At 45.3% G+C, this 13,293-nt stretch overlaps 1 protein-coding gene across 4 annotated transcripts in view; it reads right to left on the reverse strand.

Moving 5' to 3' along the window:
* Positions 1–12,091: 12,091 nt before the first annotated feature.
* spp1 (secreted phosphoprotein 1) overlaps positions 12,092–13,293 on the reverse strand; it is a 7,999-nt gene continuing 6,797 nt past the window's right edge. For all 4 annotated transcript variants that reach the window (XM_086187604.1, XM_086187602.1, XM_086187601.1 and 1 more), the window contains one exon: positions 12,092–13,057. In XM_086187604.1, the coding sequence (XP_086043730.1) occupies positions 12,707–13,057 (351 nt within the window). In that variant the 3' untranslated portion in view covers positions 12,092–12,706. The remainder of the gene's footprint in view (positions 13,058–13,293) is intronic.

Raw genomic sequence — 13,293 nt, forward strand, 5'->3', positions numbered from 1 at the left:
CCTTCACAGATGAACAGCTGAAGTTTAAGATCTACATTGGCATGAGATTCTTTTCTTCCCTCTTTCTTACCCTCTTGTTCAGCCTCTTTCGGAAATCAAGGTGCCTTTTCCCTTCTTCTCTGGGCTCGTTTTATGTTTGGTACCTTTGTAAAGTGGCTGTCGCGTCTCTGTGACAGCCACTGTTTTGCTGGAATCACAGCAGCTTCCTGAAGTTTGAGGTTCACAGTGATGACAGTCAGTGACTTCTTTTAAAAAAAAAACAATTCATGAACTCATTTAGTCAAAGCTAATTTCCATTTTCAGTCTCTTGGCAAGTTCAAGTCATCCACATCATCTGTTGGTTACATAGTGGGACAACAAACCCTGGTTGTTAGCTTCAATCTCTGCACTGCCTCTTCTGCCTCAACAGCCTCTCTAGTCCCAAGGTCTTTCCATAAAAAAAACAGCAGAAATAAACTTCCTCCATCCTGTGGATGTAAATGGGGTTCCAGGACCATCTTTTTCTAAAATCTGCTTCCAGCACTCCATTGCTGTGGTGTCTGCTAGCAAACACTTCCAACCACACAGGTGCGATGAATGTGATCAGTTTTTGCGACGTCATGCTCATTTTTGTCATGATTGACAGGTGAAATAAAAACTCACTGGACCTCAGATGTTGAAAATCAGGGATGTTAATTGTGTGCAATATTCACAATGACGTTAACGACATCGTTGATGTTACAGAAGACTGAGGTTTCCAAAAGAAGGGATGACAAGACTCCATCTAAATTTTTGTCTGTAAGCTTAGGGGACAAGCTCATAAACCTGCAGCACAGTCTCTTTCAGGACATCATAATCCAGACTGTCCTCCATGGACAAACTGGCACAGACTTCTTGGGCTTTCCCCACAAGCTTGCAAGGCAACAGAAGTCACCAGAAATCTTTTGGCCACTTTAATGCAGCAGCTGTTCACTCAAAAGCGCTGAAATACAAGTCACCCGGGCTTGGACTCATGAAACTGGGGGACAAATGCAATGTGCTTACTGAGCCCACAAGCAGGAGCAGAAACACTCTGGTAGAGACACCAGGTTAGAGGCTACAGGTGCCCCTTCTTCCAGCTCAAGAGCCCTAACACAGAGATGCATTGCTTGCACTTTGAGCTGTTTATTCTTAGTCTCCACCTCCTTTATTTGAAAGGCTTGTGGACATGGACATGTTACCCACAGAGGGACCAATGACAGGATCAGGCTCCGCACCAGCAGCGAGCACGCCAGAAACCTCTGCCGTTTTCGCATCCACCACTGGTGTGTCACCATCAGCCTCAGCTGCTGCAGCTAACTTGGGCAGCACCCCTGGCTCTATCAACTTCTCACACACAGCGTGTTTGAGTTCTACTTGCTGAGCACACACAAAATCATCCAGGGAAAACTCTATAACCCCCCCCCCCACACACACACACACACACACACACACACACACACACACACACACATACACACACCAAAAAAAAAACTGCCAACCAGAAGAAAACTATTTGCCGAACAAAAAAAGCGTGAAAAGAAAGCTGAAGAGCCCCCAATTCATGTTATGCCCTGTCTGGGGGCGTCTAGGAAACAACATGATTAGACCCCATCTTCCCAAAAGCTGTTTCAATATAAAGCAATGTGATTTATTTCTATAAATGAAATAACCTAAGAATGAATGGAAACTTCAGGGTGGACTAAGGCCAAAAAAAACAAAACAAAACAATGCTACCTAGAAATAAAGCAGATACCCTACCAAGCACAAACAAAGAAAATTACAAAACCCTTACCTACCTGACTAAATAAACAGGCGAAAAGAATTTAACAAGACTGGCAGTCCACCCCCACAAAACTAATGACTAACAATGAGCTGTGGCCAGCTGGGAGAGATGAGGAGGATGGGAGAAGAGGAAATGCCTGCTGCCTCTCTTAGCCACCATTTCTGCTCATTTATACGCAGGTGCCTCCCAGCCGCAGCCAATCACGGGCCAGGACTGGGACCTTCCCACCAATCACCCCCTGGGCATGGTACTCATGAGTATTCGAAGAAATTACAATCTGTCGTGTAGTTCTCTGATGCGTCAGTGAGTAGCACCGGGACTCTCCTCTGCACCCGTGATACTAATAGCCAGGAAGCGCTAGTGGAGCAGACTTATCCTTAGAAGTACTTGTTTTACACGTCATTTCAGGTCCAACGATGTTTATAGAGCAGGCCAGTGCAGCTACTGCAAACATATGTGTCTGACACGTTTGGACATGTATGATATTCCATGATATGACTTGTAATTAAATGTGTGAAGTTAATTATAACTCTGTTATCAGATCATTTTTTCCAGTTGTTCTCATCTCCAAAATATTAGTTAGCACCAACAGCGGCGTCCAGCTTCTTCTGTGTGTGTGATTTTTTTTTATTTTGTCAATAAAAGCACCAGACATACATGGGAATAATCGTACGCCAACATTCAGTCCTGTCATACCTTTGTTTGATGGATGAGGGCCAATATCTTGGTGTCTTTCCATGAATCTCCAAGGTCAACAAGTCCAAACCTGTTGCAGCACCAGGTTGCCAACACCATGACGGTACTGAACACCTCAGAAAGGAGTCATTCATGTCCCTCATTCAGTTGCGCCTCCATCGTTACCACTCCTGCCAGGAATGCTAATGGCTCTCAGAGTCATGTCAGAGCAGGTGAGCGGGACAAGCTGTCAATAGAGATTTGTTAACGACGACCTCGTTCCTCATTATGACTCATTTATCACATAAAATGCCAGTTCAAGACATGTTTATGTGTCTATTTTTGTTGCTTTTTTTCCCCAACTTGTTTTTAGCTATCAATGTGTATTTGTGGGTTAGCATTGCTTCCATCCATCCATCCATCATCATGTTATTCGCTTATTCCTTACTAGTAAGGGTCGTGGGGGGCTGGAGCCTATCCCAGCATCTACGGGCGAGAGGCGGGGTTCACCCTGGACAGGTCGCCAGTTTAGCATTGCTTAGCATTCGGAAAATGTCTGGATGGTTCATGAGTTGTTGTGTTGCTACTGAAGGATTTTCCTACTGTAGCTGGTAACATCCCGACTCAGGTGTAATCTGAGGCTTAAATTAGCAAACCAGCTGGTTTATTCCAGCCTCACCTGTTAAACTAAATGGAAGACCACAGAACCCTGAACCCTGAACCCTGAACCCTGAAATGATGACACCTGTTAAATTTATCAAGTGACAGTAGATAATCAGATTTATCAGCTGATTGACTTGCTAAATCTCTGATTCCCTCACTCGCCCACTCACTCGCTGGAAATGATGACGTGATGTCTTCTTCTTCTACGCCGATTTGTGACTGGCTAGCGCCGCATCAGCATCAGCTAATTACCACGCTTTTTTGTTGATTTTTGAAGCAGTAAAACAGCAAAATGAACGATCATTGTCACAGCACAATCGGCGTCGACAACGCGATGTCCTCCTTCTATTGGCTGAAGGTCAACGGTATGTCGAGTTTATTCATGTGATCTATTTAGCAAAACATTTTGGTGACAAGTCATTTTATTTTTTCAAACCCGTGTCCACACAGAATTTCGAACTCTTCCCCGTTATTTAATGTAAAGACGACTAGCCAAAAGGCTAAGCTCCCTCTTTACCACCGCATCACAGCGGACGCCACCCCAATCTGCCTGTCAATCTCCCGCTCCATCCTACCCTCAATCGTGACCAATATCCTGATAGTGTACTATGCGTGAGCAGGAAGTATCTATTAGCAGATACTCATAACCAAACCAAATAAGGCATTGTCATAATTCCATTTTCTTTGGAATATTTTTCAATAGGTTACTCATCCTAACTAGAATTCCTTCCTTTGCTGTACTGCCATACATTACACACCTATAGGTTTACACGTCTATTTCGTGGACCTCCTGTTCATGCGTCTTAAACTGACCCTCACCTCATCTCTCTGTCTTCCACATACATGCTGCTGCATATGCGAGGGCCTCAACTTTCACTTTCGTTTCCTTTGGCTATTAGTTTTACTTTTTGCTTAATGTTTCCCCGTCGTGTTTGTGATTTGTTTCAAATGGAAGCTGCTGTCAGTTCTTGTATTTTGATAAGTTTGGCTTGTTGGTTAGGTTTCGCCAGCTGCTCCCTGTGTTTCCTCAGCTCGTTGAGTTTGTCTGATGCGTCCGGTCTCCGTATCTTCCGTCAAATGTGACCCATAGCACGATATAACAAGCTCAATCATAAAAAGATACAAAAACGTTTTACTGTCACCTCCTTCATCCTGAGTTCAGCTCAAGGAAGATTTTGTCTGAGAACACTGTTCAAAGTTTGTTCATGGCCTAAAATCTTACTTCTGTGTCAGTTGACCAACTTGACCAAATGGTTTCAAACATTGACACCAGTTGACCGAGGATCACGTGCTGAACATGACAATGCTGGGAAGGGACTCAGTAATAACTGACCAGAGTTGGGATTTTCCCCAACATGGTTCTGGGTAAAGTGTAACTATGAGGTTTCTATTTCTGACTCAGAAGACAATCATGACATATGAGGATGGAGGTGTGTCTACAGGAGGAAGTGGGTTCCTGTCTCATGCTGCTACAGACAGGAAGAAACAAGCTGTGATCATACTTCATATTCTCAGCTATTTTTGTGTGGGGTTTTTTTGTGCATTTCATACACTCAAAACTACCATTTTTTTGTTTATGTGCATACAGTTTTGATATGATATTTTCGTGGAATTAAATACAAAAATGTAGAAAATGTGACAGTGACGCCGACATCCCGAAAAAAAGAGTTTTATTTTAATTTTTACAGCTTTTGCAAGTGCTGCTTGTTCAATAAGCAGCAGCAGCACATTGTTTATGAATGATAATATTATAAAATATAATTATTTAGATGTGAATAATATTGCCAAGCTATGATGTTAGCATAGAGAACACAGAAGCATCTGGGGTTGGCAATAAACAGGACACCAAGACCCTGTTACTGGACACCAGGAGCCTGTTACTGGACACCAGGAGCCTGTTACTGGACACCAGGAGCCTGTTATTGGACACGAAGACCCTGTTACTGGACACCGGGAGCCTGTTATTGGACACCAAGAATCTGTTACTGGACACCGGGAGCCTGTTACTGGACACCAAGAGTCTGTTACTGGTGCGGAATTATGTTAAAGCCAAAGTCAAATTTAACGTGTGTGAGCACATGGGCCATAAAGGTGACTCACTAGTAGGTCAAAAATATGTCCGACCATGTGACATGGTTTCAAGTTTTATGTGTGGTTGTTTGTGTTGAATGGTCGCAACTCCTGTGAGTGTATGATTCATCTTCTGTCTGATTCATCCTGAGGTGAGAGAGGAAGGGGAGGGTTCCAGGAGAGACTCCAGTAGACAAGTAACACAGTAGTGATACACACACACACACACACACACTCGCTATGATGAAAGTGTGGTTTCACTCTGACGCTGCTGTAAAATTCCTCAGACTTCACTTGGCGTCTGTCTCCTGGATGGACAATATCTCTGTTTCAACAAAAAATTCTCACACCCACAATTGTATAATATTTCAGTTGGGCCTTTTAAACCCTCTGACTGAGAGCAAAGAAACTGATGGCAAAAAATGCTACAAAATCCTGTCTGGAAAATCCTGTGCCAGTGGTTTGAAATGGTCTCTACAGTCTGCACACGGTTCTACGTGTTTGTGGCCTGAATTCTTGCTCGTGCTGTACGTCACTTTGGACAAAAGCATCTGCTAAATGAAACTGTCGAATTGTAGATGATGAGGAAAAACTGCCGATGTCTCCGTGCAGGAATGTAACAAATGATGTCACAAACAAAGTCAGCAAAACAATGAAGCTGTTTTATACGTTCTGATTCGGACCATTTCTCATCATGAATATCAGAACCAACAATACTCTTTACTACTTGCACTATGAAACCCTGGCCCGGGTTTGCAGGGACTTGTCAAAATAGAGTGAGAGAGTTAGGAGTTCCAAACAGCCATCGAGCAGTGCTGCCTGTCTGAGGACTGAGTTGGGGCTTAAAAAAGTCCTTAAATCCATCAGAACACAGTTGCGTGCAGCAACATTTCAAGAATCAGGTCCCATGAGTGTGCTTCTGAAGAGTGAAATATCCCTGTATTTCTAAATAACTAAGTCATCAAACTAAGTGAGTGACATCAGCACTGATTCAGCATCTATGATCGTCCCACCCCTCCACCCCAGTGTCCCACTCTTTCCCAACCCTCACCACAGCCCAGCCCAGGCAGCACACATAAGCAGCAGCTCATCCTGCATGGAGGTCAGACACCTCTGCATCTCTGTGATCACAGCGACACGGAATCCCTCTGAGTTTGTTGTGAGAGTCAGGAGAAGTTAGACGAGAACAGTTCTGCTGCGCCAAACAGGTGAGTTTGTCCTCGCGCTTTATTCTTGTGCTTCTATTTATGTTGTGGTGTTTTATGGAGTGATGACCCGTTCGACATTCCCGTCAACGGTTCTTTTGAAAGCAATATTTGCAACTCCAAAACATTTTTAGCAGATTCCACAAACACCATTTTTCACTGACACGTTGAGACCACAAAGGTCCAGTGACAGCGATGGTGGCCCCACTGGTCCCACTGGTGCAGTCCACTCAGGACGGAAAGAAAACGTGACAGCAAAAGAGCCATTAATCCAACTCAAGACCTGTAACTTCTATCACAGTCACCAAGTTTATTTATCTCTGTAGGAAATGTGTTGTTATCTTAATATTTTTTGAAGTATTTATGCTTGTAGAAACTAAAACTCTGTCTGCCTCCTGTGTTTTTATTGTGGTGTCCTTCCTCCACAGACCAGAACCAATCAGAGATGGAGCTTCCGATGTTCACCCTGGTCGTCCTCCTCTGTACAGCAGCATCTGCTAAGCCTGTGAGCATCATTGTTTTTCATTTTTTTGTTATTTGAGTGAACTCTGAAGCGGTTGATTTTCTGGATTAGGCTCAGGTTTTGAACTACTAGTTATGGACGTTACATATTTGTGCTATTCCCTCTAAAGATGGCTTGGTACCTGCACCATGCTGCAGGCATCCCTGACGATGCATGGATGGAGGCTGGAAATGACGGGTGGTCTGGGCAGTCTCCAGACATCACCAGCCACCAGCTCTCCTCAGAGTCCAGCCAGCAACTGCAATCATGGCGGTCCAGTGAATCATCAGAAAGTGACTCTTCTGAGGAGTCCTCCGAGGAGGTTCTCATCATAGATCGGACCACACCTGTCCCAACCACTGCTGCCAAGACAACCGCTGCCAAGACAACCGCTGCTAAGACAACCGCTGCTCAGACAACCGCTGCTCAGACAACCGCTGCTCAGACAACTGCTGCTCAGACAACTGCTGCTCAGACAACTGCTGCTCAGACAACCACTGCCATGGTAACTGCCACCACAGAGGATGAAATGACATTGACTCCTGAACCAGCCTCCATCAGCACAGGTGAGCCGGAGGTGACTGAGACCACGCCCCCGCCAGGAGCGTTGACCACACCTGCTGCTGTCACATCAACAGAAGCTCCCATCACTGAAAGCAGAGGAGACAACTAAGACCGGCTAAAGACATCCACCTGCCACATGCCAGGCTCTGTCGGATTAGTGTGGTTCAAACAGATGGTTCCAAATTATCTGAGGCCTTTTGGAATCGCAATCACTGACCTGCTTATTTATCAAGATGAGTTGCTACCAAATGACTTAAAGTAGAACTGCATATGAAGTGAATGAAGAATTTAAAAAGGCACATCGGACAGGATTGTTTACCGCTGGCAGGCTCAAAAAAGTTACAGCAACAGCAACAATAAGGCCAGTCTGGAGCATGGATGCACGCAGAGGGTGTAGAGTCACAACACTAAAAAGCAACAAGATAGCAAGAAATCTAAAAAATCATTTAATTATACTGAAAATGACTGTTTGTGCTGTCTTCTCTTGTTTGGTTTTGATAAAAATGCTCTTTGAGGATGTAGGACTCCTGATTGTTCATCACGCCCTCATCACTTGATCAGGAGTGGAACTCAGAGCAGGACGTCGGCCAGTTCTTCATGCGCTGGATGCCTCAGATCAGCACCGGCTTGTGACGTTCCCGCATTCTGTTCTCCTGGTTCTGATTGTTTCAAAGACAGTTAAATGCACTTGAAAATAAACTTGTAATGTAATGGGAGCTCCTTACACTAATAATTTCATTGTCACTGGAACTTGTTAAGTTGTTACTAAACATAGAACAGCTGAAATAATATCTAAGGGAACCTGGGAGCTTTGTACCATTTTGTGTCTTGCTGTAAGCCATTAAGGGCACGTTTCCACCGGCTCCCTTTGGCTCGGCTCGGCTCGGTAGTGGTGTGTTTCCACCAGCACTGGGTACCAGGTCAGCGTGGGTGGACTCACCGGCCGAGAGTTCCCCGGCGTAATTTGTGTGCGACACAACAACAACAACAACAACGGAGGACAAGGAGGCAGCGTGATGCCTGTTGCTCGGTCTGTGGTTTTTGCTTAAACTAAAAGTGAGGGAGGACAGACAGGCAAGGCTTCAAGCGGCGAAACAGAACACCCAAGAAAAGCATAAAAGACTTTACCAAGCAATGACCAGTATTCTGCCGAGGCCAAGATACGAAGTACACGACGTAAGTGAGTAAGTTACCCAATCAGCGCCCCGCTATGTGTTTACATCACATTTTAGTCCTCGCTCGGCTCGCTTGGAACCCCAGCGGAGCAGGGACCAAAATGGTACCGGTTAGTAGACCCCGTGTTGGGGCCAGTGGAAACGGGGCCAAACTGACCCGACCCCACCTGACCCGAGCTGAAGTGAGCCAGTGGAAACGTGCCCTTAGTGTCAGTTTTTTTTAGCAAAAGTTTCGGCAGCACCGACTTCCTCGATGTTGGGAAGGTGATGTTTCAGTGACGCGGCGAGCAGCAGTGACACGGAATAAAAGACGTTCCACAGGCCTCACATGCCACATCCTGATCAACTTCTAAGTCCACGTAGAACATTCATACTTCTGTCTGCCAACACTTGATGTCACTCCATGCTAGATATTTGAACGCCAAGTTGGACGACTGTTATGTCAACACAGCGGTAACTCTCTAACACCAACGTCAGAGTTCTAGTCCTGACTTGGAATTTGGATTTTTGATGTTGTATACTCTGTACATAGAAATAAACCCGTCACATTCACTCGTGCATTCATGTTCATGGCTGTGATGACTATCTACTTCACGTGTTCATACACAGTTTTTGCATGATCAAAAAATGCAGTAGCTTCAAGTATTACCTTGCTGAAAAGACTTGAAGAAAGTCCGTACCTGCCAAGGAACCTCTTCAAACTTCACTGTTCATTTTGCAGCTCAGCTTTCCTCAAAAAAACATAAAGGTTCACATTCTAAATATTTTAACTCTAAAATTGCGCAACGATTACAAAAGTTGCCCATCGCATGAAGAATTGCAAGCATGTAACCCGCAGCTGTGGGGCTGTCATGGGTGTGATCTATTTGTTTTGTTGGCTGCCATCTGTTTTCTGTTTGGGCTGAGTTACTGCAATCGTCTGTGTGGTGTAATTATGGGTTTTAAATTAATCTTCCCAAAATAAAGAGCAGAAGGCAATACATTAAAGTTGTTTGTGTCCTTTTTACTTGTGTTGTACTTTGCTGAACTGCGTTGTTTTTCTCTAGGTAATAATTCTCACTACGTCATTCTTGAACACCCAGGGTTTCTGTACATGCCGTGACCCAGGTGACCCCAGCCTAGTGGCGTAGAGAGTGGAGGACGTTCTCTACTTCGCTCAGGTGTTTGTACGTGGCAGGGGCCAAACGTGAGGAATGAACCGCTGGTTCTTTTTTGGAAAGTCTCATTCATTTTTGTGGCTCTCTGATGCGTCGAGGGTTTGAGGGATTCCAGCTGTTCCTCAACTCAGGGCTGCCCTTCCACCTCTGTCTTTCCTTGCCACTGTTGGTGAGTGCTTGATGTCGAGGTGATATCGGGATGAGTGAATATCAAACCATGAGTATACGGGAAAAGTACTGACAGAATGTTCGTTCTGTGCTATATAAAATCTGTGTAAACCGACTTTTGGGAGACTCATGAGATTACATTCCCTGCGAGGATGGAAGGTCACAGGAAAGCTCGACTGGGACCAAACATTTGGAATTGAAACGACCCCATCTAGTGGAGGAAGCTATCCATTACAATTTTGCATACAAGGACACCGGTGTAAACTGAGGGCTCAATTGGTTCAACTGTCTGACTGCCCTCTGACAACACCATCAGTGAGCACGAATAGCAGGTGAGCTTTACTCGTGGCAGGGGATCTCTTTTTCTTCCATCATGCTCGCTGTCACAAAACTGGACCAAACTCAAAAAGGTGACCAACACGGCTACAAAATAAGAGGTCCTCCTACACCCGACCTCACTCAACAGTCGTGACAAGCACCGCAGTTTCAGTAGAGCAGGACACTGCACACCCACTCTTTCCTTCTGTATATCTGTCTTCCTCATTATCTGTCTTTGTCTCTGTCCTGCTCTCCTTCTCCTACTCTCTTTCCCCAACCAGCCAAAGCAGACCTCCTCACTGATCCTGGATCTGCTCCACGTTCCTGCCTGTTAAAGGAAGGTTTTGGTGGCTGCTGTTGCAGGATGTGCTTGCTGATGGAGAATTGTTGGGTGGAGGTTCATTGAAGGAGTGGTGCTGGACCTGCTCTACTTGTAAAGAGTCATGAGAGAACTTTTGTAGTGATTTGGGGCCAAACAAATAAAACTGACTTGACTTCTGTTTGTCAAAGTGGAAATCGCCCTGCAGAGCGAGAGAACGGCAGCGTATTATTAAAACGTTATCGTGTGGAAGCTCGTTGAGCGAGATCATCATTGTTCCAGCTGCAACAATCATCTTGGGTAATTTGATTGGTTAGGAACATGCAGAGAAACACACCTGGTCTGGATCACCATGATTTCTCTCTTCAGCTTTTTAATTTCTGAATGATAAACATGAGAGAAGTCCACCAACTGCACCGCTGCCTCAGCAGAGCTGACCTCTGTGATGGGACCACATCAGGATGGATCAGAATACCAGGGCTGTGTCCCTACTTCCCTACTGCACTTAAAATTCTCAACTTGAGTATACTAAGCATACGATGTACTCAATCGCACAGGGCGCAAGTTTTGAGGGTGCAGTGCTTTAGTAGACCTGCTCTACTTGTAAAGAGTCATGAGAGACCTTTTGTTGTGATTTGGCGCCTACAAATAAAACTGACCTGATGTGGCTTGACTTGTGCTGCCGGCTCTGCTCCCTGGGCCCGGCTTCATTCAATAACACCTCATCAGACATTCGGACGCCTGGTTTTCATTTCACCACCGTTTCAAGAGTTCAGCACATTTCCACAACACGAAGGGTGGATGAGTTCTATTAATTGCAGGGGATCTTTAATTAGTGGCAGGTGAGTTTATTTAGTGGCAGGTGAGTTTATTTAGTGGCTGGTGAGCTTATTTAGTGGCAGGTGAGCTCGATCAGTGGCAGGTGAGTTTATTTAGTGGCAGGTGAGCTTATTTAGTGGCAGGTGAGCTCGATCAGTGGCAGGTGAGTTTATTTAGTGGCAGGTGAGCTTATTTAGTGGCAGGTGAGCTTGATTAGGGAAGATGCAATAGGCGTGAACCCGGACACAAGATTGTACTCGTAGACCGAAAACATATTACAAAAACACATTGTTTCAGTGAGAGACAAACACTTGACCCCACATTAATGATGTATCCTCGGGCGCTGATCTGGTGTCAGCCAAAAAGGGCAGCACAACGCTCGTTACTGTGGGACGTCACGTCAAGGCACATTCAAGCTCACTGAGTGGGCAGATCCTTGTTATTGGTTTATCACCTGTGGACACCAGTTGCAGGCTGGTCGCTGCCGCCGCCAGGTTACATTCAGCAGCAAAATGAGAAGCCACATCAATGAATAATCCATCGATGAGTCCGAGAGGTCTTAAATGAGATGTTTCCTTTTGTTGTTTAACTGACACGCTCATGTTTCATCTGGTGTTCTTGGCCTCTTGATAATCGCATGAAATGAATGTGGAGGACATTTGTCTGATTTTGTGTAAAAGAACTTTATTAATCTTTAAGAAATGGTACAATATGATACATTACAGTAAACAACATGGGACAAACAACATGTATTTGTAGTGAAGTGTGCAAACGAACAGGTTGATGGAGTTCCTCTTTGTTTTAAATGCTTTTACCGCCCGCCTTGCCGGAGACGAACAGCGTATGAGGAGATTCTGTTTGACTAAGCTTGAATTATTGCACCCATTCAGACGGATCTCTTTCTTATTAATAGCACTTTGCTTTAAATGTGGCTTCAGTTTAGTCTATTTTTCTTTTTCCAGTTTTGACCTGCAGTAACAGAGAGAAGGAGGGACAAAGGTCATGAGGTCAGTCAACTTTCCCCTGCTGGGACAAAAATGGAAACCAACTCTACTCGAGTTATTGGTTTATGTCAGTAAAAAGGCATTCCTGATCTTATCAGATGCAAAACTACACACATAAATATTGGCTGAACAAATTCAAATCAATTGTGACGGTAAATAAGGCTTGGTTGTCTCTGTCCTTGCAGGGTCTCAGCAGGGGACGTTTAGCACCTGGATGCAGCGCTCGCTCTTTTTGCCAAACTGACACCAGCGTCCACACCATCCATTTCCTGGATGGGTGGTGCTTATTTGGCAGTGATGACCACAGGCACATCAGTGGTGTCTGGCTCCGCCCCCTGTTCTTCTGAGTCACCCTCCGTGCTGTCACTCTCATCTGACTGGCTGTCAGCAGCTCCAGGTGTGGCTGTGGCTTCCTCGCTGCTTTCGCCCTCCTCATCCTCAGACTCCTCGCTGGTGCTGGCGCTCTCCTCTTCCTGTTCCTCTGGGGTGCTGGAGCTTTCACTGGTGCTAGCACTCTCCTCCTCCTCCTCCACTGCTGGGATTGAGGCCTGACGGGGGCTGAGGTCAAGGCCCTGGATTTCGTCCTCTGGTGTGCTGGTGTCCTCCTCCAGGAGGTCTGAGTGGACCTGAAGAGCCTGAGGATGAAGCAGATGAGCTCTGTTTGATTGGCTTGGCCATTGAAAGCAGCAGCAGCCACATGAGTGTCGTCTCGTATTTCTAAAGTAAAGCTCCTGAACGTTGGTTCAATAGTGACGCCCCCACCGTACGCCGACCTGACCAATCAAGGCTCCTTATTGATTAATAAAACCGACCACCTGCTGATGAAGTCGAGGATGCCACGGATCGTTTTAGCCTGAACAGCTAACACCAG

This window comes from Aulostomus chinensis, chromosome 19, assembly GCF_037954235.1.
Source record: "Aulostomus chinensis isolate RoL2024-O1b breed Wild chromosome 19, RoL_Achi_v1.0, whole genome shotgun sequence".
In the NCBI taxonomy this organism is placed as follows: domain Eukaryota; kingdom Metazoa; phylum Chordata; class Actinopteri; order Syngnathiformes; family Aulostomidae; genus Aulostomus; species Aulostomus chinensis.